At 38.5% G+C, this 24,279-nt stretch overlaps 1 protein-coding gene across 3 annotated transcripts in view; it reads left to right on the top strand.

The window, feature by feature from the left end:
• Positions 1–24,279, top strand: part of SMARCC1 (SWI/SNF related, matrix associated, actin dependent regulator of chromatin subfamily c member 1) — a 173,290-nt gene that overhangs the window by 100,020 nt on the left and 48,991 nt on the right. For all 3 annotated transcript variants that reach the window (XM_041762049.1, XM_041762048.1, XM_041762050.1), the window contains exons 20-21: positions 2,939–3,197; positions 3,936–4,097. In XM_041762049.1, the coding sequence (XP_041617983.1) occupies positions 2,939–3,197; positions 3,936–4,097 (421 nt within the window). The remainder of the gene's footprint in view (positions 1–2,938; positions 3,198–3,935; positions 4,098–24,279) is intronic.

The raw sequence follows: 24,279 nt of genomic DNA, 5'->3' as shown, positions 1-24,279 counted from the left end.
ATAAATAAAATCTTTTAAAAAATAAAAACGTTATTTGATATGGTCTCTCATCAGAGCACAGTTCTTGTGTGGAATGCTGCAAGTTATTATCTGTGGTTATGTTTGATTCATTGTCTTATTACAAGTATTGGAGGCATAGTTTCAGTTTTGCAAATAACCAGCTTGGAATCTACACACTGGATGAATAAATGCAGTTTGAAAGAGACCTTGAGTTGGTGAACATGAAGGCCAACATAAGGCTTTACATTAGGTTTTGAAAAAATATATTGCATAAGAGAAAGATGCAACGTGGAGACTTGTCCAAGTAGATTTCATTTGTAAAATGTGTTAGAAATTCCAGGTGTTTCACTGAAAATGAATCACCAGTTTAAGAAGTCACAAAAGGCTAACTCAGTTTTTCTATCAGTTTGAAATTGCACTGACAGGATCAAGGTGCCAGAGTGGGGGAAGAAATGGTGCCATTCTGTTCCATAGTGATCACAAGTACTTAGGTCTACAACTGGTAACAGTAGTCTTCCTCATCATTTTAGTTCTCCTGGTCCTTGAAATTGACAAAACCTGAGTCTGGGAGCTTACTGGTTCTCCTTTGTTAACTTTCGTCTTTTTCATGCCTACTTTGCTTTCTCATGCTATGTATTTATTTTCCCTTAGATAATTAGTGGTAATGAAATCTTGTACCTGCAGATAAAAGCCATGAAGGTTATTAACGCTGATTGCTAGAAGAGTTCTTCACATGCTTTATACTGGCTAGATTACAGAAACAGTAGCGGTGGAAAATAGTAAGCATCAAAGAGTTCCTCATGGTTTGCATGTACCTGATAGCTTTCTTTTACATGCCAGTGAAGAAATACCTTTTTTTCTGTGTAATTTTAACTACATTTTAGATGAGTATGTCTTCCAATTAATAACAAACACTAAAAACAGTTGTTTTGAGGAAAGTCTTTTCTTATAGGCAGTTGAAACAAAAAATGAGTGCCACAGCCTCAGCTTTACATTTGGAGCTGTACTCGGAGCACAAGTCATGTCCAGGGGGGATGGCTGTGCAATGGCTGGGTGACCCTTAAAGGATAGCTTCCTGGGAATGGACAGCTATGTTGTTGGCTTTAGTTCATAATATTTCAATAACTAGGAATAGTGTTTTGGGATCTGGATATTCCTCAGACTTGAAAGAATAGGGCACGGGGTGGAGTGGGACAGAGCCCCAATCCTGTTTGGTCTTAATTTCATAAGATATTTATGAGCAAGGTTATAGTTTTAGGCAGGAGAGAGAAGTGTCATGTGTGAAACATGACTCATTCTGGTAATAGGAGAAGGATGAATTTAAGGATAGAGAAACAGGGAATTCTAAGAATCCAGGTAAGGAGCAGTGAAGGGACCCAGGTCATAGCAGAAAGAATGAAGGTGTTTTGTAGTACTATAAAATGTTTGCTAATATATCAGCCCTCTCCTTCCTTCCCAGCCAGTCTGCCACCATGTTCTGTTTGAAAACATCTTCAGTTTCCTGTTATGTAATACTACCATCAGTGCCCAGGCTTGGAACCTCACTTTCTCTGTCTAATGCTTTTCTCGATACTGATTCTTTCTTGAATTTTGCCTGTCAGAGGATTTCTTAGTTGTATTCTGGGAAAAAAACTTCCTGAACTATATTTATTCTGGCTGAGGAAATTAAAGAAAAAATTTTTAAATAAGTTTTTTTGAAAAGACTCTGGTATAGTATCCCCAAAAATCTCCCCATAATCAGAAGCATAAAATGGCCCCAATTATATCTTTCTGGCCCCGAGGATCCTAAGGAAAGAAATTGATTTTTCTTTTTTGTTACAATCTGGGTCTTTTTTCTAAGTAAGTCCTTCTAGAACGATCTGAGGCCACTAGCTGTCCAGAGAAAACCCAGAATTAGCCTTGTCTTTCAAGGGATTAAATGAATAAGACAGTTCGCTAATGTGAGTTGTGAGGCGTCCTCTGCCTCTCTAGTAAGAGGACAAGCCTGGGGCAGCAGTTGGAGCCCTGGGTTAAGAATTCACCTTCATAAACATAGAAAGAATCATCATCATTGCAAGCTCATCTCATAGCATAGATGAGCAAATCAGGCTCTGGATCTATTTTGCATTGTAGAATGTTTAACAGCATCCATGGCCTCTACTCAGTAGATGCCAGTAGCACCTCCCCGGTTGTGCCAAGCAAAAATGTCTGCAGATATTACTAAATGTCCCCAAAGAGGCAAAATTGTGCCTGGTGAGAATCATGTGAGAATAGCAGCTTTGATCAACTACTGAATACCTTCTTTTTATCCATTTCCTTGATTTTCTCGTAGTGCCTCTCTCCCCTTTGGAGACTACTTTTACTCTTTTTTGAAAGTTGTTCAGCATTTTTCTCTGACAAATTATGAATTTTTAAATTGAGTATTTATATATTTTATAAATTTTAGTATTAGTTTCTTAGTTTTTAACAAAAAAGACATGGAATTTGAATGGGATTGTGTTGAACCTGTTACTGAGCTTGGAGAGAGATGATATCTTAATGTATTTGTTCCCTACATACTTCATTTTTGTGGTATTTTAAATACCTTTTTTTTTTCCAATTAAAACTTTTCATTGAAATTTTTTTCTATTCCACATCTCTCCTGTGACTTTGTTAAACCTTTTAGTTTTAGTATCTTTTTGTAGATTTCTTTGGATTTTCTATATAAATGATTATATGTATTAATGAAAGACAGTTCTTCCTTTTATGTGTGTATGCTTTTAATTTTTTTTGCCTGATTGAGATTTAACGTAGTTAGGAAAGCAATCAAACCTACCCATTTTCTTGTGTACCATATAATCATTTTCATTATTTTTTTAAAAACACACCCAAAGAACAGTCACAGGCTTCTGATACTATTACATATCTTGGTTCCTTGTTACCTAATCCTAAAGCTCCTGGGTTTTTTTTTCTGTTACAGGCCCTGGAGATGTACAAGGATGATTGGAACAAAGTGTCAGAGCACGTCGGAAGTCGTACTCAGGATGAATGCATCCTCCACTTTCTGAGGCTTCCTATTGAGGACCCATACCTTGAGAATTCGGATGCTTCCCTGGGGCCCCTGGCCTACCAGCCTGTCCCTTTCAGTCAGTCTGGAAACCCAGTCATGAGCACTGTTGCTTTTTTGGCATCTGTGGTGGACCCTCGTGTGGCATCTGCTGCAGCAAAAGCAGCTTTGGGTATGGACTTGTTTGAAGCATGTCAGCAACATAGTAGTTTCAAATAATGGTTTAGTGCTTTCTTTCATATATATGTTATCTCAGATTTATGTGTTATCAGCTGCTATGTTAATTTCAGTTATACAGAAGAAAATCACATATTACCCTCTCTATTATATTGAAAAGTATTATAATATTTGTTTTTAGAGATTTTATTTATTCATAAGAGACAGAGACACAGACAGAGGGAGTAGCAGGTTCCTCCCAGGGAGCCGGATGCGGGACTCGATTCCAGGACTCGAGAATCACGCCTTGGGCCGGAGGCAGGCATTAAACGGCTGAGCCACCCAGGGATCCCCGCATTATTGGATTTTTATTGTAATTGGAACTTTCTCACACTATAAAAACTCTTTCTTGACTTTCTGGCTATTTAATCCTTGCTGTTTGCTTTAATATCAGTCTAGCCTGCAGAGTTAGGTTAGTTTGGGCAAAAATTTTGATTGTTACTGATGGAAATTTAGAAGTCTGTGTTATTTATATAATAAGATATTACAACATGTAAGCTAAAACGTAGAATCGTTGAATTTCTTCAGTATACATGATTGTGTCTTTTGGCATTGCTGTTTTGCTGGGATAAGACTGAGTCCCCAGAAAGATCACTATGCAAGACACTAATATGTTAGATTTTCTAGTGGTTTACATTAAAGCAAAATCTTGTATAAAACCAAGTCACACTGTTCCGTTTTTATCCTTGAACAGAGGAGTTTTCTCGGGTCAGAGAGGAGGTCCCATTGGAATTGGTTGAAGCTCATGTCAAGAAAGTACAAGAAGCAGCACGAGCCTCTGGGAAAGTGGATCCCACCTACGGCCTGGAAAGCAGCTGTATTGCAGGCACAGGACCCGATGAGCCAGAAAAACTTGGTGAGTTATGGCTGCCCCCAAGGACAGGAGTAATAGATGTTGTATTTTCCTGTCAGCTTCCTGAAATAATTGGGTTTGTTTGCACTTAAAAGGGAGAATAACAATTAGTAATAACTTGTCCCTTAAGATTAGTTTATGATTTTTTTTCTATTATTCCTTCCTTTTATGGAAGATAGAATTCAATAGTTGTCTGAGAACTGTTCATAACTTCACAGTTGGGAAGTATCTCATGCCAGTTTTTAAGATTTATCTATTTATTTAAATAATCTCTACACCCAACTAGGGCTCAAAATCATGACCCCGATATCAAGAGTCACACACTCCACTGACTGAACAAGCCAGGCCTGTCGGCCTGTTTTTAGATCTAGATTTTAAGCATGTGGACGTTAAGAATACTGAAAGGACTTAAGTGATTATTTTAATTTACATGTTGTTGGATATGTTTTATTCATTGTTGTTTTTTTGTTATTTTTTAATTGAGGCAGAATTCATATAATATAAATTCTCTGTTTTAATCTCTTAAAGGTATACAGTCTAGTAGCTTCTAGTACATTCACAGTATTGTGCATCCATCACCAACCACTCTCTAACTCCAGGACACTTTGATCACCCCAAATGACAATCCCATACCAACTAAGCATGTATTCCCGTTTCTTCCTCTCTCCACCCCTGGTGACAACTTAGCTGTGTTCTGTCTCTCTGGACTTTACTATTCTGTACATTTCCTGTAAATGGAGTCATGCAGTATGAGGGCTTTTTGTGTCTGCCTTTGCTCACTTAAAGTTTTCCAAGTTCATCCATGTTTTAGTATATATCAGTACTTCATTCCTTTCTGTGCTGAATAATACTAGTCTGTCAGTGGATACACTACATTTCACGTATTCATTCATCAGTTCATGTATATTTGTATTTTTTCCATTTTGAATAATGCTTCTATGAATGTCGATCTACAGGATGTTTTGTAAACATAGGTTTTTTTTATTTTTTTGATTCTCAGTACCTAGGAGTGGGATTGCTGAATCAACTGGTAATTTTATGTTTAGCTTTTCGAGATACTAAACTTATCCATAGTGGTTGTACCATTTTATGTTTTCACCAGCAATGTAGGAATGTTCTGACTTCCCCACATCCTTACCAACAGTTGTGTGTCCTGTCTTGTTGCGTTGTTTGTCGTCCCCCCACCCTTAAAGTATTCAATGTGTTTGTGAAGTGGGTTTTCACTTGCATTCAATTCAGTGGGAGTGTTGCCATCTTAACAATATGAAATCTTTCAATCCTTGAACACAGGATGTCTTTCCATTTATTTAGATCTTTATTTAAGCATTGTTTTGAAGTTTTTAGTCTCCATTTCCTTTTTTTTTTTTTTAAATACTATTTCTTTTTTTTTTAATTTTTTAAATTTATTTATGATAGTCACAGAGAGAGAGAGAGAGAGAGAGAGAGGCAGAGACACAGGCAGAGGGAGAAGCAGGCTCCATGCACTGGGAGCCCGATGTGGGATTCGATCCCGGGTCTCCAGGATCGCGCCCTGGGCCAAAGGCAGGCGCCAAACCGCTGCGCCACCCAGGGATCCCTAGTCTCCATTTCCTTTAGTTAAATTTATTCTTTGTGTTTTATTCTTTTGAATGCTTTTAGAAGTGAAATTATTTTCCTGATCTTATGGGGAAAGCATTTCATCATTAAGTATGATGTTAGTTAGCTCTTGGATTTTCCTAGATTCCTTTTACCAAGTTTAAGGAAATTCCCACTATGCATAATTTATTGAATGTTTTTATCCTGAAAAGGTATTGGAGTTCGCCAACCACTTTCTCTGTATCAGTTGAGATGACGTAGTGTTTTTACTTTTTTCTTTAAATATGTTGTATTGATTGATTCTTGCCTGTTAAAGTACTTTTGCATTCCTGGGAATGATTGATTCCATGGTTTTGCCCACTTGATTGATTATAGAAATAAACCATGTAATAATACTCTGTTGGATTTAGTTTGGTTCTAGTATCCTCAACTTTTTTTTTTTTTCCCAGTATCCTCAACTTTTGTTGAGGATTTTTGCATCTGTATTCATAAGGGATATTTGTTTAGTACTTTTTTTTTTGTGGGGACTTTATCTGGTTTTGATGTTATGATAGTACTAACCTCTAAGAATGAGTTAGGAATTGTTCTTTATATTTTTGAAGAGTTTGAAGTTTTTTTGAAGAATTTATTGATGCTTATTCATTTAAAATGTTTGCTGGAGGACAGCCCTGGTGGTACAGTGGTTGAGCACTGCCTGCCCCGGGGTGTGATCCTGGAGACTGGGGTCGAGTCCCACGTCAGGGTTCCTGCATGGAGCCTGCTTCTCCCTCCTGTGTCTCTGCCTCTCTCTCTCTCCCTCTCTCTCTCTCTCTCTCTCTCTCTCTCTCAGAGAAAGAAAGAGAGAAAGAAAGGAAAGAAAGAAATCTATCTTTAAAAAAAGTTTGCTGGAATTCACATAGGAAGCCATCAAGTCCTGATTTTTAAAAATTACATATATATATATCTTTAAGATTTTATTTATTTATTCACGAGAGAGACACGGAGAGAAGCAGAGACACAGGAAGAGGGATAAACAGGCTCCCGGCAAGGATCCTGATGGGGCACTCGATCCCCAACCCCAGGATCACATCCTGAGCCAAAGGCAGATGCTCAAACACTGAGCCACCCAGGCATCCCAGGTCCTGAATTTTTTTTTTAATGTATTCTTTCTTTCTTTCTTTTTTTTTTTTTTTTTGATTTTTTTTTTTTTTTTTTAAGATTTTATTTATTCATTCATGAGGGACAGAGAGAGAGAGGGAGAGAATGACAGAGACATAGGCGGGGGTAGAAGCAAGCTCACCCTAAGGAGCCTGACTCAGCACTCGATCCCGGACCCTGGGATCATGCCCTGAGCCGAAGGCAGACGCTCAACTGCTGAGCCACCCAGGTGTCCCTTTTTTCTCCCCCTTTTTCCTAAGAATTTATTTAATCTGTTTACTTGTTACAAGTCTATTTAAGTTTCATATTTCTCTTTGAGACAGTTTTGGTAGTATGTGTCTTTCTAGAAATTTGATTATTTGATGTACATTGTTCAATTTGTTGGCCACACATATACACAAAAATAAGAACCAAAAGTGTAAACAATTCTAATGTCTATCAGCTGATGAATCGATAAACAAAATGTGATATTATAATGGAATAATATCCATAAAATGGAATGAAGTACTGACATATGTGACCTTGTGGATCATCCTTGAAAACATTGTAGATGGAAAAATAAGAACAGTGAGAGGAGACAATATATAATTTAATTCCAATTATATGAACTGTCATGAATAGGCAGATTTATAGAGACAGAAAGTAGACTAATGGTTGCTTAGGGCTGGGGGAACGGGCAAAGGGAATGATAGCTAAAGGGTATGGGGCTTCTGTTTGAGGTGATGGAAGGGTTGTATAAATTTACTGTGGTAATGGTTGCATGTGTCTGGGAATATACTAAAACTCATCTAATTTATAATGCATCTTTTAGTGGGCTGATTGTATGGTATATGAATTGCATCTCAGTGAAGCTGTTGTTTAAAAAGTTCATAACGTATTTTTACATTCCTTTTTATTTCTATAAGATTGGTAGTAATGTCCCAATTTTCATTCCTGATTTTAATTAGTTTGGTCCACTCATTGTTTTTTCATCAACCTAGATAAAGACATCACTTTTACCAACTTTTTTGACTTCAGTGATTTTTTTTTCCTGTTGTTTTTCCGGTCTCTAAGTTACCACCGCTATAGTGTTGTTTGCTCTTCTTTTTTTTTTTTTTTTAATTTTATTTATTTGAGAGAGAGCAAGGTAGAGAGGTGTAGCAGGAGAGGGGAAGAATCTCAAGCAGACTACCTGCTGACCATGGAGCCCACCATGGGCCTCTCTTCCACAACCCTGAGATCATGACCTGAGCCAAAAACAAGAGTCAGATGCTCAACCAGCTGGGCTTACCCATGTGCCCCTAAATTTGCTCTTTTAATATTTCCTTACTTTGGAGGGTGGGATATTGATTTGAGATTTTTCTTTATTACTGTTGACTTCTGTAGCTGTATAAATTTCCCTCTCAGTACTCCTTTTACTGTGTTCCATGAGTTCAGACATATTTTTTTTTACCATTCTCCTCAAAGTATTTTGTAATTTCTCTTTTGGTTTCTTCTTTGACCCATGGGTTGTTTTAAGAGCGTGTGTTTAGTATATACCAATTAGTGAATTTTTTAGATTTCTTTCTGTTACCAATTGCTTATTTTAATTCCATTGTATTCAGAAAGATAATTTGTGTGGTTTCTAGCTTTTAAAATTTATTGAGACTTGTTTTATTGTCTAATATATTGTCTTGGTGAGCATTCCTTTTGCATTCTATTGTTGAACAGGATCTTCTGTGTTTGGTGTGTCTGGTTTATAGTGTTGTTCAAGTTGTCTACTTCATCATTTTTCTAGTTGGTCTATCCTTCACTGAAAGTGATGTCTTGAAATTTCCAACTATTATTGTTGAGCTATCTATATTTCTTCAGTTTTGTCTGTTTTTGCTTCATATATTTTAAGGCTCTGTTGTTAGTTGCATATGTATTTATAATTGCTCTGTCTTTCTGATGAATTGGCCCTTTTATCATTATATAACATCTTTCTTTTTCTCTTTAATCTTTTTTGCCTAAAAGTAAATTTTATCTGATATTAACATACTTCTCCAGCTCTCACTTGGTTAGTGTGTTTGTGGAATATCTTTTTTCCATTAATTTACTTTTTAATCTATTTGTGTCTTTGGATTTAAAATAGATCTCTTATAGACAGCATTGTTTTTTGGATTTTAGGATTTTGCACACTTAGGGTTGTACCTTTGGTTCTCTTTGTATAGCTATAGCACTTTAAAAAGCTATTTACCTTCATTAGCTATAAGTTCTCTCATGTGTGACATGAAAGTGATGGTTAGGTACTGTCTGTAATGTATTATATAGTTACTCTAGTCTGTGATATCAGATGACATTTTTGCTGTTAAAGACTTTCGATTATTTTTTTTTTAAAGATTTTATTTATTTATTCATGAGAGACAGAGAGAGAGAGAGAGAGAGGCAGAGACACAGGCAGAGGTAGAAGCAAGCTCCATGCAGGGAGAGAGAGAGAGAGAGAGAGAGAGAGAGGCAGAGATGCAGGCAGAGGGAGAAGCAAGCTCCATGCAGGGAGCCTGATGCGGGACTCCATCCCAGGACTCCAGGATCATGCCCTGGGCCAAAGGCAGGTGTTAAACCGCTGAGCCACCCAGGGATCCCCCTTATTTACTTTATTATGAAGAGGAGTAAAACTTTAGGAAAGTATCTTCATAAGCAATACCTAGCTACTCAACTGGCAAGTGTTCCTATATGTTAAAAGGCTAATTTTCACACCAAGATAAAATATTTCATATACAATTATAAGTAGTGTATTCCCAACATTTCTTATATTCATTAATTTTTTTCTTATCATTCATTATGAAACAATTTCTGATGAATAACTCAAACTAAAGGTTTGGTTTTTTTTTTTTTTTAAAGATTTTATTTATTTACTCATGAGAGACACAGAGAGGCAAAGACAAAGGCGGAGGGAGAAGCAGGCTCCATGCAGGGAGCCCGATGTGGGACTCAATCCCTGGTCTCCAGGATCACACCCTGGGCCGAAGGCGGTGCTAAACCGCTCAGCCACCTGGGCTGCCCCAAACTAAAGATTTCTTGTTGTCACCTTGCCTAATTCCATCTCTGTCTCATTTGTATGTAATTTATTAACTATGCTTCAACTGCAATCATTTTATCTTGGTCTCTTTCATTTATCCTTACAGAATAAAGGTTATGTGAAGTAAAAAGTAAAACTGCTAGTCAGTATTCCATAGATGATACCATCTGATGTCTTGGTGCTCTGTTCCAGTGAGGTCTCTTCAAACATAAAATCTTACAGTGTCCATAATGTTGCATAGGCCCTACTCCTGTTGTTCCCTCTGCTTTCTTAGAAGTGTCAATCTAGCAGTCTCATTTTGCAAGCTATATCTGGAAACCGATTTTCAGATTAATCAAACCTCTCATTTTCGGCCCTCAGAGCAAATCATTGACTTGATCTTAACAGAGTACCCACACAGTATTTCCTAGTTTGAAAACTCTCACTTATTTTTCTTAGATGGATACCCAAATTAGCAAGCCAAGTCACATCTCTCTTGCTTGTTATTGATTCTGCGCTGCCAGCCAGTACATAGCTCAGGCAGGGGAACTCTAGGCCTATTGAATGCCTGCCTGGGAAATATCTTACTTTCCTCTACTTTCTTTTGGTTTTGGTTCATTTGCAGGGTCTTTTGGTTCCCTGTGGTCATGGAATTGCAAAGGGTTGGCAGAGCTTTCTTAGTTTGATTCAAAGAAGTTTCTGTACTTTGCAAAAATCAGGGACATGATTTTACATGTAAATCTGTTTAAAATTTTGATAGGTGATACTGTAAAGCATTAGTGGTTAAGAAACCGGTTGCAAACTTAGCCATTTCTAATTTAGCAGGACAAAAACAAAATCTAGTGACCTCCGTCTTTGTGAGGTCTTTTTGTGACTGAGTAGTGAAGGTATGGTTTCCACGGTGTGCAAAGCTTGGGTCAGACTGCTGCAGGAAGCACTGGAGGTGACAGGATGATTCTTTCAATGGCTCAAAAAGTAAAAATCATTCATAGTATCTGGAAACAGCCTATCAGAAGACCTCTCTGAAGTGCAGTGGATACTCACTAGTTGTAGCAACAGAATTTGGATCCTTTTACCATTTAATAAGGAAAATACCAGCATAATATGAATATCTTAGAATGAGTTGTAAATAAAATTGTAACTTAATGCTAGTCTATGATAGTCAATGTGATTTATATTGGGCTGTGACTGATAGAATAAGTTAAGAGACAGCAAATGGTTCTTGCTGTGGAATTGGCTCAGCAAAATTGTGGTATGAAGTCAACATGTACCTCCTTTCTGAGCCACCACATTCCAGATAGAGAGTCCAAGGAAAGGAAGTATCAAATTTTCATTTAAACTGACACTTGATATAAAAAATAATGCCTTATCACATAGCACATTGATTTGAAATAGAGTGATGTAGGATTTTCCTTATCAGGATAATGCTGTTCAGTGGGAAGTTGACATATTTTTTATTGTGATACTTAATTTACTGTTTTGCCCATGTTAGCTTATATGTATTAACAATGGTAAAATGATAATATAGGAAAAAAATAAATAAATTTCCTTATGAAATACAGGACTCTTGGATTTCTCCCATTAACCTGAGTTTTCATTGTGGGTTTTGAATGGGGGTAGTGTTTGGTAAAATAAAAGTAAAGGTAGATGAACACAGATCTGAAACACCTCTTATATTCATTAGGAGACTTCTAGAAATTCTTGAGGAAATGAGTGCTCACTTCTCAGAAGGGGCTTGTCAGTTCATGTTTTTTAACTCTAGTCATTCACCAATGTATCTACTAACTTCTCTAAATCTGTATGATTTTTTGTTTTTGTTTGGCCAGAGACCATTCTGGGAATAGAAAAAATAATACTGATATTTGAGACCTTTGACATTTAACTAAAAATATTATCAGATTTTATTTGCCCTGCATTATAGGGGAAGGTGAGGGAAGTTAAGACAAAAGAAATGAAAAGAATTTTTAAACATTTTTTCCAGAACTTGCTGCAAATCAGCATTTCTTTGTAACACTTTATATAGGGGATTTCTGATTGGTCTTTTGAGGATTTTTTCCTTGATAATCCTTTGGAGGAAGTAGCACTGTTGTTATTGTAAAACCAAGAGAACAGTTTTGTCAGCTTACTATAGGCTTGTTTAAATTTTGAACCTAAATCTCTGATCTTAAAGCTCAACCTCTTTCTATTGTAGTATGCTGCCAGAAGTAAAGTATGTTGGTATGTCTTTGTGTTGTTCATTCATTGAACAAAGTTCATTAAAGACCTGATAGCTCCATTGTACTCTCTTGCTTTATATCCTATGGGAAATATAGTAGGAAAAGACCCAGGTCCTCTTGAAAATCTATAGGAGCTACATAAGGAGACAGGCAAACTTACTAGGAAGAGCAGCTGGATGATTCATCTCTACAAGATCGAGTGTTAAGAAACCCATGCCAAAATTTAGTCAGAGTGATTCAGTGTACAAGCCTACACCACATAAACATTCTTGAATGGGAGGTCAGTCTTAAAGTAGACTTTTTCTTTTTTTTTCTTTTAACTCCTAGGAATAAATAAGACTGTGAATGTGTTGTGTTACCATGTCATTTCATTGTGTTTTAGGTGCTAGGGTGCTGGTGACCAAAACAGTCCAAAATCTGTGCCTGCAGGCATTGTATATTTTCAAGGTGTAGAAGATGGAATATGTGATATAGAAAACTTAGATTGTATAAATTAAATATGTAGAAAGAGTATGTTGGCTGATAAGTGGTATGGTGAAAATTTAAAGCAGGATTAGGAAGATAAACATGAAGTGTATGGAATTGCAGTTTTAAAAGGTCGGGGAGTATGTTACCATGAAAGTGACATTCAAGCAAAGCTATAAATAAGGCAAAGGGAGGAGTAATCAGACATCTAAGTGCTATAAGCGTTGGGAGCAACCATTGTACCAGCCCCTAGGCAGGAGCTGACCGGAATAGTTGAGGAATAGCAAGGAGAGATCATTGACAAGTAGGTGGATTGCACGGTAGAGTAGGTCATGGGAAATGATGAGGGGCTTATGGGCCATTGTAAAGTTTACTGTAGGTGAGATGGAGCTAATGGGGGGGATTTGAGCAAAAGAGTGTCAAGGTGTGACCTATATTTTTATTTTTATCTTTTTAAATTTTATTTATTTATTCACAAGGAACACACAGAGACAGGCAGAGACACAGGCAGAGGGAGAAGCAGGCTCCATGCAGGAAGTCCGATGTGGGACTTGATCCTGAGTCTCCAGGATCATGCCCTGGGCTGAAGGCGGCGCTAAACCACTGGGCCACCCGGGCTGCCTATGACCTATATATATATATATATATTTTTAATTTTTATTTATTTATGATAGTCACAGAGAGAGAGAGAGAGAGGCAGAGACACAGGCAGAGGGAGAAGCAGGCTCCATGCACCGGGAGCCCGATGTGGGATTCGATCCCGGGTCTCCAGGATCGCGCCCTGGGCCAAAGGCAGGCACCAAACCGCTGCGCCACCCAGGGATCCCTGACCTATATTTTTAAAACTCTATTAGTTTGAGGATATTACCCATCTAGGAATTGTTAAATTGATTTTTTTTTCTGAGAACTTATGTAATATATTTGAATATCAAAGATAACTTTTTTTTTTACCATATTACAAAAGCTTTTATTAAACACTTTATTAAATTTTTCTTTACTTGACCTGGAGCCTAAACAAAATAGCCTTTCTGATAACCTGTTTACTTATAGCCAAACGTATTGAAATACTGATAGGATAGCACAGTGAGATTTCATGTGCATCCCATTTAGGTTCAACTTTGCCATACTAATATATCTAGGGATCTAAATGATTTTTATTGTGTTGTTGGTGAACTGTTTCAACATGAGCTGTAGACACCCTAGATAATTCAGCATGTATCATCTTATAGGAATAAGGACATTTTCCTGTATAACTGTCACAGTACAGTGCATCTTAGTCCCTTTTTTAGGCCGGTGGTGAATTGGAATGTGTGTGCATATTCAAGGGTATGTCGAAGGTTTATTTGTGTAACCCCTGTTTGTATTTCCTGATCTCAAGTGTTTATTTCTTTAATTTTTTGCTACTGAGTAGATTTACTGTCTGTATCTTAATTTTGATTTAGAGAGATTGGAAAGGTTAAGTTAATTGATGCTTATTCCTTATTCCACAGTTGACTGTATACTTTGGGGCTATTGAATCACAAGTAGAATGTTCGGAGAAGGTTTTTATGTCAGTGAGTGGATTGTCCACTGAGTCGTTTAATACCCTGTGGAATACAGGACTCCAAAGAGTATATCTTGAGCCATTTGTCCCAGTTCTGTGTAGAAGACTCCATTAATCATTTCTAGTTTTCAGGAAGGTTAAAAACTAGTCTCTGATCCATTAGGAGATTAAGAAGAACATCCTGACAACAATGTCAAAAGGGTCACTTTCTAGGAACAGAAAGCCCAGAAGTGGCTATTCTAGTTCTTGCCTCATATACTATTCATCGCTTATAAATAGCCCCATTCTTCTCATCACAGGGATTTCCATAACATTTTAAAAATCAAGCACTTGGGATCCCTGGGTGGCGCAGCGGTTTGGCGCCTGCCTTTGGCCCAGGGCGCGATCCTGGAGACCCGGGATCGAATCCCACGTCGGGCTCCCGGTGCATGGAGCCTGCTTCTCCCTCCGCCTGTGTCTCTGCCTCTCTCTCTCTCTGTGACTATCATGAATAGATAAAAAATTTAAAAAAAAAAAAAAAAACATCCTGTGACTTTGTATTGGGAACTAACAGAAGTGGGGAGACCTGACCAAGGGTACGACTAAATTTAAAAAAAAAAAAAAAAAAAATCAAGCACTTCTAAAACACCATGCATGAAAACATGCTAGGCTGATGAACCTAAACAGTGGGACAGTATTTGATCATCAGACTTACATCATGTAGAGTGGCTTCTAGCTTTTTTCTTTCTCAATATTCTATTTAAAGGGCTCTTTCAGATCTATTTCAAGAGGCAGAGAAATACAGAGTCGCTCTTCTGAGCAGCTCATAATTGAACATTTAACCTCTTAAGGATTAGCTAATAATACTGGCTAGTATTTAAGTGACTTGCCTAATAACCCCCCCCCCTTTTTTTAAAGTTTTTATTTATTTATTTGAGAGAGAGAGCACAGAAGCAGTGGTGGGGGAGTAGAGGGAGAAGCAGACTCCCTGCTGAGCAGGGAACCCAATATAGGGCTGGATCCCAGAACCCTGGGATCATGACCTGAGCTGAAGACAGACGCCCAACCAGCTGAGCCACCGAGGTGCCCTGCCTAATGACCCATATTTATTAAATGGTAGGGTATGTATTTTTAGGATGAAATTGGGTTCCATTATATGATATAATTATATAATGCCTTTGGAGACTATTATCAAATTAGCTTTTTGGTACTTAGTAGAGATCTCGTGCTATGGGCTTCTATATAAGACATAAGTAATACCCTCTTTTTGCGGCACCTGGATGGCTCAGCTGGTTAAGCATCTTGATTTCAGCTCAGATCTTGATCTCAGGTTAGTGAAATGGAGCCCTGTGCTCAGCGTGGAGTCTCCTTCTGTCCTTCTCCCTCTCCCTGTGTTCCTCATCTTGCTCACACAAGCTCTCTCAAATAGATACTCTTTAAAAATGAGCAGTACTCTCTACTAATTGGGACTATTGTTTGTGGTGGGCTATGCACATATGAAAAAATAATTCAGTGTTCAAGGATTGGGGACCTAATGAAGCGTACATATGTAGTATTAAGGAGGACTGAGTATGGGAAGTGCTGTAAGAGTTAGCACAAAGGGACATGGAAGTTTAGACTAAGGAAGACTTCACAAAGAAAAGATTTGACCTGAACATTGAAAAAGAGGTTTAGGATGTCACTCATCCTGATTGGAGCAAGTATTCAGCTCTGCAGAACAATGTGAACAAAGGCACAGAGATGGTAACAGAAGGTTGTGCAGAGGGTAGGACATAAACCAGGTTAGCTGCAACCCAGAGTTCACATAAGGACATGGAAAGATCAGATGCATAACTAGATGGGAGCAGAGTCACAGAGGGTGGTGCAGGCTGGGACTGTATATTGGCAGCTCTCTGGAACACTTGAACTGTACTACAGGGAATGACATGGTCAGTTTCCCAGAAGTGTTGAGGGAGTTCCTACGTATTCTGTTCTCTATTCCCTCAGAAGACACAAATTATTGGACTAGCAGTTCTCATACTTTTTGGGTTTCAGGATTTCTTTATGCTCTTTAAAAATAATGAGTGTGGGCAGCCCGGGTGGCTCAGTGGTTTTGCGCCACCTTCGGCCCAGGGTGTGATCCTGGAGACCCAGGATCGAGTCCCACATCGGGCTCCCTGCATGGAACCTGCTTCTCCTTCTCTCTGTGTCTCTGCCTCTCTCTCTCTCTGTGTCTCTCATGATTAAATAAATAAAATCTTTTTTTTTTTTAATTTTTTTTTTAATTTTTATTTATTTATGATAGTCACAGAGAGAGAGAGAGAGAGAGAGGCAGAGACATAGGCAGAGGGAGAAGCAGGCTCCATGCACCGGGAGCCTGATGTGGGATTCGATCCCGGGTCTCCAGGATCGCGCCCTGGGCCAAAGGCAAGCGCCAAACCACTGCACCACCCAGGGATCCCTAAAATCTTTAAATAATAATAATAGTGTCCTAAAATGCTTTGCTTTATTTGAATTATATCAGTTGATATTTACTGTATCTGAAATTATAAAACCGAATCTTGTAAACCAAAACAGTACACAGGTGCACGTTCCTGTAACTGACTTCCTCATGTGTCATGTAGCCTTTGGAAAGCCACACTCCACACTTGGGGGAAGAGGAGAGTGGAAAGGCAAATAACATTTTGTGTTGTTATAAAAATAGTTTTGACCTTGGGAATGTTTCTGCCACCAGGGGTGGGGGTGGCACCTGGACCGCACTTTGTGAATCGCTGAATTAAACACGTATCCTTGAAGAATATTCAGTTCGGGTGGGGAGACATTATAAGTAGGTAGGTAGGAAAGGTAGGTAGGGAGGAAGAGAAGGAGGAAAAAGACAAATAGAGTTATAGATTGAGGAAATATACATATGGAAGAAACAGTTATGCTTGGGTCAGTTAGGGAAGACTTCATAGAGGAGGTGACCTTTTAAACAGTAAGGAAAAAGGAAGAAAAGATGAACATATGTGGCATATTCTGGAAATTAAAACCAAGAAGTCTGTGGGGAACAGGTACAGTGACCAAGTGCTCCTGTATAGATGTGGGGAAGGAGGCTTTGAATTTGAAGGGCTTTTATCTTGTGGATGTCAAGAAGTCGCCAGGGAAGAGAAATAACAGGATTCAATCTGTTTTAGAAAGTACCTGCAGACAGTTTACAGATGACATGCAGGAAGTGGAAGAGTTCCCACCAAATAATCATAGTCCTTTTCCAGGAAGCATCAATACTTGTAACTCACTTTATTATTTTTGCAAGCATTTCATTCTTTCTTCCAAGCTACCTATTCCAGTTTTTTCATCTCTTAGGAGCTGGTTTCTAGATCTCCTCATTCTGGTTTTGCTGGCAATATTATCACCAGACCAAAAAGCACTCAGTTGTAGAAGCTAGGAGAAAGATATGGTGCGCACGGGCAACAGTGTTTTGGCCTGGTGCATGGTAGGAGATAGAAGCTCAGCTCTCTAAGAAGAGTGAGAGAGACATATAGCTAAAGTAGGTGGGGGTGGGGCATGGAGCAAATGTGGAGGCAGAGGCCTGGAGTCAAATGAGGGGATCATTGGTGCATCTGTAGGAGACAACAAGAAAGAGAGTGGAATCAGATTGGTGTTGCACCATTCCCTGTTTTTAGTCTGAGAAAATATTGTTATTTTTTGGATGCCAGCTAATTTGCCTCTCAGCCTTGGTTGAGCTTCATTCAGAAGTCCAGTGATGTATAGATATTTATCTATTGCTGCATAGTAAATTACCGCAAAGTTAGTGACTTAAAACAGGGTGTATCTATTGTCTTATTGCTTCTGTGAGTCAGAAGTTTATGTGTAGCCTAACTGGGTCTTCTGATTAGGATATTACGAGGCTGCACTCGAGGTGGTGGCTGGATTGTATTCTCATCTACTGAAGAATCCACCTCCATGTTCACTTCTGTCTTTAGAATTAATTTACTTCCAGTGTAGATCTGATGGCTCCAGCTCCTTGCTGGCTGTTAGCTGGAAGCTGTCCTAAACTACTAGAGACCACCCACTGTTCTTCACCACCTAGGCTTTCCCACCATGCACCTTGCTGCATCAAGCCACCTTGATAGGCCTTCTCCCGGGTTCTGGTCACATACCCTATTTGCCAGTATCCCTCAATTCCCAACATTAAAGTTAAGACCGTGAGAGTTAGATGTCTCCACAGTATCTATTCATAAGCAGGACTGCCACAGCATGAACTTTTCTACCACAGGGTTTGGCAAACATTTTCTGTAAAGGGCTACATGATAAAAACTTCAGGCTTATGCATGACAGTCTTCTGGATAGTCTCTGTCATAACTACTCAGCTCTGCCTTTATAGTGCAAAAGTAGCCAAAGACTATATTGAAACAAATGAGTATGGCTGTCTTCTAATAAAATTGTATTTACAAGATTAGGCAGCAGGGCTATAATTTGCTGACCCCCAATCAAATTGGTCAGCTGCCTCCAGCCCACTAGTTACATTTTAAGAGAATGGGACAAGGGCAGGTGATTTACTACTGACTCATTAAAGGAAAGTCAGAAGTCACATGGGGAGGAAAAGTCACAGATGGCATTTCAGATTGGAAAGGACCTTTGGAAGTTCAGGGCAGAATGAGAGCCCTCTGTTGTCACTGAGGTAGTGCCAAGAGCCATTGCAAGAGCTCATGTTAATAGAGAGTTAGGACTTGGGTCCAGCCAACTGAATTTGCTAATAACATTAATATTGTTGAGCACTTACTATGAGCCAGTTATTAGCATTTTACACGAAATAATTTGTTAGCACTGCACTTATGAAGGAGGTACTATCATTATTCTCCTTTTGTAGATAAGCAGACTGAGGCATCTATCAGCTAAGTAGCTTGCCCCGAGGTCACTTCAGCTCATAAATTCAGGGACAAGGTTTGACAGTCTGGATCCAAAACTCACCAACTTCTTCTAGAGCAGGGGGTAGGAAATTTTTTTTTTTTTTTTTTTTTTTTTTATGATAGTCACACAGAGAGAGAGAGAGAAGCAGAGACACAGGCAGAGGGAGAAGCAGGCTCCATGCACCGAGAGCCCGATGTGGGATTCGATCCTGGGTCTCCAGGATCGCGCCCTGGGCCAAAGGCAGGCGCCAAACCGCTGCGCCACCCAGGGATCCCGGAAATTTTGGTTTTTAGACCAAATCCAGGTTGTCAGCTGCTTTTATTTAGCCCAGAATATACAAGAACGGTTTTTTAAATGGTTAGAAAAAATCAAAAGAAGAATAACATTTTGTGACACATACAAATTATATGACATTCACATTTCAGTGTCTGTAAAGTTTTATTGAAACACAGCCACACTCCTTCATTTCCACGCTGCTTTTATAGCTGATTTTGTGCTACCATGGCAGAGTTGAGTCGTTGTGGCTACGACTCAACATGGCCTACCAAGCTGAGAATAGTTACTGTCTGCCCTTTGCAGAGGTTTGTTCTTTACTATAAGGTCTAACTACGAATTGTGATGATATTTCCCCCTGGCTGACCGGGCGTTCCTCTCATAGCTCCATTATGTGTCAGAGGATTTTGTATTTTCTCCTCCTTTGTGTTTGGCATTGGCCCACTGGTTTATGTTATGTGCCTTCTTAAATTTGGAACTTTTTTTTTTATTCATTCTAGTATCTTCTTCATTTATCTCTGCAGACATGGGTCAGACTACACATTTGTAGGGAAGGATTCTCAACCATCTAGTTTACAGACATCAACAAGACGACACGGCATATGTGAAGGGCTGCAGCCTCTTAAGCGTTTATAGTTCCAACCAGAATTCAGACCAAAGAGAAGCTGTTGTTTTGTGTTTCTTTTTCCAAGAAGATGTCTAAAAGCAGCTTGAAAAAACATTTTGTAGGATAGAAACCACTTAACATACTCCTCCACATAGCCTCTTGAGGAACACACAACTCCCGATTAACTCTTAATAGACATCTCATTAAAGGCCTGAACACTTGTCACAGGTTTTTCCCCTTTGAGAGGGTCTGTCTTTAACTGTACCATCATTATATGGATAGGCACTAATATTATGTAACTGTACATCATGGGCTGATAACTAATTAAAAGAGTATCAAATTTGGCTTGCCTTGTAAGAGTGAGTGTGTAGTCTTTTTAGAATGTAGAGCTATAGGTGTGGGTCCTCATTTGAAAGCCGATTATCTTTTGGAAAAAAAAATACCACATTTCTCCCATATAATATTTACTCAGACTGTTAATTAAGCTGACTCAGCAAAGGTGGCCTAATGCCCATTCAATTAACAGTACCTTGTGAAGTTAAGGTTTTTAAAAAACCCCATCTGTTTGGTTTTTTCCTTTTTTTTCTTCAGATTTCTTCATCGTTACTGTGTCTGCATGCTCGCTCCTTCCTTCCTTCCTTCCTTCCTTCTTTTCTTTTTCTTTTTCTTTTTCTTTTTCTTTTTCTTTTTCTCGTTTCTTTTTTCTCTTCTTTTCTTTTCTTTTCTCCTCTTTTCTTTTTCTTTTCTGATTTTATTTATTCATGAGAGACAGAGAGAGGCAGAGACATAAGTAGAGAGAGCCCAATCTGGGAATCGATTCCTGGACCTGGGATCATACCCTGAGCTGAAGGCAGATGCTCAACTGCTGAGCCACCAAGACATCCCTGCATGCTGCATACATATTTCATCTGAACTAAGAATTAGAGCATTACCAGTAACTTTCACCTCTGTTTCTCCCTTGTCTTTTCACTTTCCTACCAGCACTAAGAATCCTAATTTTGAATATTGTTCTACTGCTTTTGGGGTTTTTTAAAGATTTTATTTATTCATGAGAGACACAGAGAACGAAGCAGACACACAGGCAGAGGGAGAAGCAGGCTTTCCGCGGGATATAGGACTCAATCCCAGGACCCCAGGATCATGATCTGACCAAAGGCAGACACTCAACCACTGAACCACCCAGGCATCCCTGTTCTACTACTTTTTAAGTGACTTTTATCACAAAAATGTACTTAATATATGTTCAGTGTAATTTTGTTTTTAAACTTTATGGAACATGTTTTTTTAAAGACTTCTGAGACTGTTTTACTCTTAGGTTTTCAGTGCATATCCATTGTAGTTCCATTGTCCAGGTAGGCACAGTTCCTGCTTTTCCACTGCTGTAAAATACACTGTTGTTTAATTGTAACCCAGTTTAATTATCCATTCTTCTGTTACTGGATGGGCAGTTTGGGTTGTTCCTGTTCTATCTCAAATATGGCATGTCCAGTCTTGTACCTACCTCACAGGCACCTCTCCAGGGTTTCACTTAGATGCAGCACTCTTCTAAGTGTGCATGATGGACCGATTTGGACTCCTTGAGACCAGGAGTTGGCATCACTCAGTCCTCTGTTTAAATTGGTTGACGGGATCCCTGGGTGGCGCAGCGGTTTGGCGCCTGCCTTTGGCCCAGGGCGCGATCCTGGAGATCCGGGATCGAATCCCACGTCGGGCTCCCGGTGCATGGAGCCTGCTTCTCCCTCCGCCTGTGTCTCTGCCTCTCTCTCTCTCTGTGACTATCATAAATAAATAAAAAATTAAAAAAAAAATAAATTGGTTGTCACTGATTTTTCATAAGGTGAATTTTTTGGTAGAGGCAAGTTAGAACATTGAATCTTGATCATTCTTTTATAACTTCTTATTTTGTGGTGGACTAATCCTGCGAGTTGTAGGGTTTTTGGAGATTTTAGTTTTTTCCCCAGTGAGTGTATCAGTTGACACTTGGATCATAACACTTGATCATACACTTCCTAGTGTTGGGTTCTGTGGATGTAGTGGGTGTAAAATGACATTTCATTGTGATTTTACTTTTTTAAAGATTTTAACTATTTGAGAGAGAGCACAAGCAAGTGGAGTGGCAGAGGGCAAGGAAGAAGCAGGCTCCCCGCAGAGCAGGGAGCCCAGCACAGGGCCCTCAATCCCAGGACCTGGCCATCTGTGCCAAAGGCAATCACTTAACCAACCGACTGAGCCACCCAGATGCCCTTCCATTGTGGTTTTAAATTACACTTCTCTGTAACTCCTTTGAGTATCTTGTTTTCTGGTCATACATATTTCATTCTGTAGCACAACAGTTTTTGTCTTTTTGCTCACTTTTTAATAGTTTGTATGGTTTGCTTTATAAATTTGATACATTGTTCTAGTTGCTGTACTGCCTGTGTTTTCTCCTCTTTGGTTACTTGTACTTTCTTTTTGGCATCTGTTAATGAAAAGAAGTCCTTGATTTTAGTAGAGTGAAGTTGGGATGCCTGGTTGACTCAATTGGTTAAGTGACTGACTCTTGGTTTCAGCTCTGGTCATGATCTCAGGATTGTTGGATTGAGCCCCACATCAGGCTCCCTACTGAAATTCTTTCTTCTTCCCTGTTTCTCCCCCATGCAAGTTCTCTCTCTCTCAAACAAATAAATCTATTTTTAAAAAATAATAGAGTGAAGTTAGTCCTTTATTTTATGATTAACGCTTTTTGTTATGTTGAAAATATTCAAGTTTTGTTCTTTTCTTTTGTCTTTATCTAGAATATTTTTCTTAAGATTTTATTTATTCATGAGAGACAGAGAGAGGCAGAGACATAGGCAGAGGGAGAAGCAGGCTCCCTCCAGGCAGCCTGAAGAAGGACTCGATCCCAGTACCCTGGGATTACAACCTGAGCCGAAGGCAGATGCTCAGCCACTTAGCCACCCAGGTGCCCTAGAATTGTTTTTTTTTTTTTTTTTTTTTAATTTTATTTTTAGAATTGGTTTTTAACATGTGAAAAAGCGGTTGCTTCTGCACATTAATTTTATAGCTAACTACCTAGCTAACTACCTTACCGTGTGATTATTTCTAGTAACTTCTGCAGATTCTTTCAGGAATACAGTTCTATTCTCTATAGAGAATAGAATAACTGCTTGCTTTGTTTTCTTAATTGACTACTTTGGGATACAATCATTATGGCAGCATTGAAGGGACATGGTAATACTGTTACCATGTCATGCTCTTGATTTTGGAGGAGATACCATAGGCATCTCTCCAGGAAGGGATGACATTGTTGTAGGATTATTGAGAACAGGCTTCTGGGGGCTTAGGAACTTTCCTTATATCCTTGGTCTTCCAAGATCTTGTCATCGAAGATACTGAGTTGTTTTTTTGTTGTTGTTGTTTTTTTAAAGATACTGAGTTTTATCAGATACTTCCTGGGTGTGATCAAATAAGTCTATACTTATAAGTGTTAAATTATCTTTCTGATACTGTTATATTAACTTGTCATAATGTACCTTTTTATACACTGCTGTATTTTATTTTCAGATTTTTTGCTTAGGAAATTTTCATTTGTGATTATGAGTGAGATTCAGCCTACTGGCTCTAATACACCTTATCTGTTGTCTGTATCTGATTTGTGAATCAAGGTTATACTGGCCTCATTCCATGAGGTATTCTCTCTTCAGTTCTCTAGAAAAGATTAAGATTGTAACCCTCTGTTCCCTAAAAGTTTTTTTTAGAAATACCCCAGTAAAAACATTCGGACCTGTAGTGGTTTGGTCTAAGTTTTTAAAATTTTTTTTTTCTTATGAGAATTTTCAGCACTTCTTTTTCTTCTTGAATCTCTTTGGTAATATACATTTACTAATAATTTGTCCATTTATTCTAATTTTTCTATTTAGCATAGGGTTTTTCGGAGTACTTTGTCACTTTTATTTTGACCTTTTCCTTGTTAATGACCTTTCTTTAGTTTCTTTAGTTATATCCTTAGTTATGACCTTTCTTCTAGTCCTGATATAATTAATTTGTGCCACTTTTCTCTTTCTTGATCTTTCACACCGATGTATCAATTTTATTATTTCAAAGAACCAAATTTAGGATATATTGACTTTGTTGTATGTTTTAACTCTGTCATATTTTTGCTTTTTATTTATTTTTATCATTGTTATTTTTTTCTCTGTACCTTCTATATTCTGTTATTCTTTTTCTGCTTCTCAGGAACATAGAGCATGTAAACATCAAGCATGTTTTTCTTTTCTGATGTAAGTTTAAGGAACCTTTACATTTCCTTCTTTGTGCTATTTTTACTGATTCCCAAAATTAAATTTCTGAGCATAGAGAAATGTATCTACATGTTTGTTTGTTTGTTTTTTTAATTTTTATTTATTTATGATAGTCACAGAGAGAGAGAGAGGCAGAGACATAGGCAGAGGGAGAAGCAGGCTCCATGCACCGGAAGCCCGATGTGGGATTCGATCCCGGGTCTCCAGAATCGCTCCCTGGGCCAAAGGCAGGCGCTAAACTGC

The sequence above is a fragment of the Vulpes lagopus genome, chromosome 7, assembly GCF_018345385.1.
Source record: "Vulpes lagopus strain Blue_001 chromosome 7, ASM1834538v1, whole genome shotgun sequence".
NCBI lineage: Eukaryota > Metazoa > Chordata > Mammalia > Carnivora > Canidae > Vulpes > Vulpes lagopus.
The sequence above is the reverse complement of the archived record's forward strand: the minus strand, read 5'-3'. Positions and strand labels throughout refer to the sequence as shown.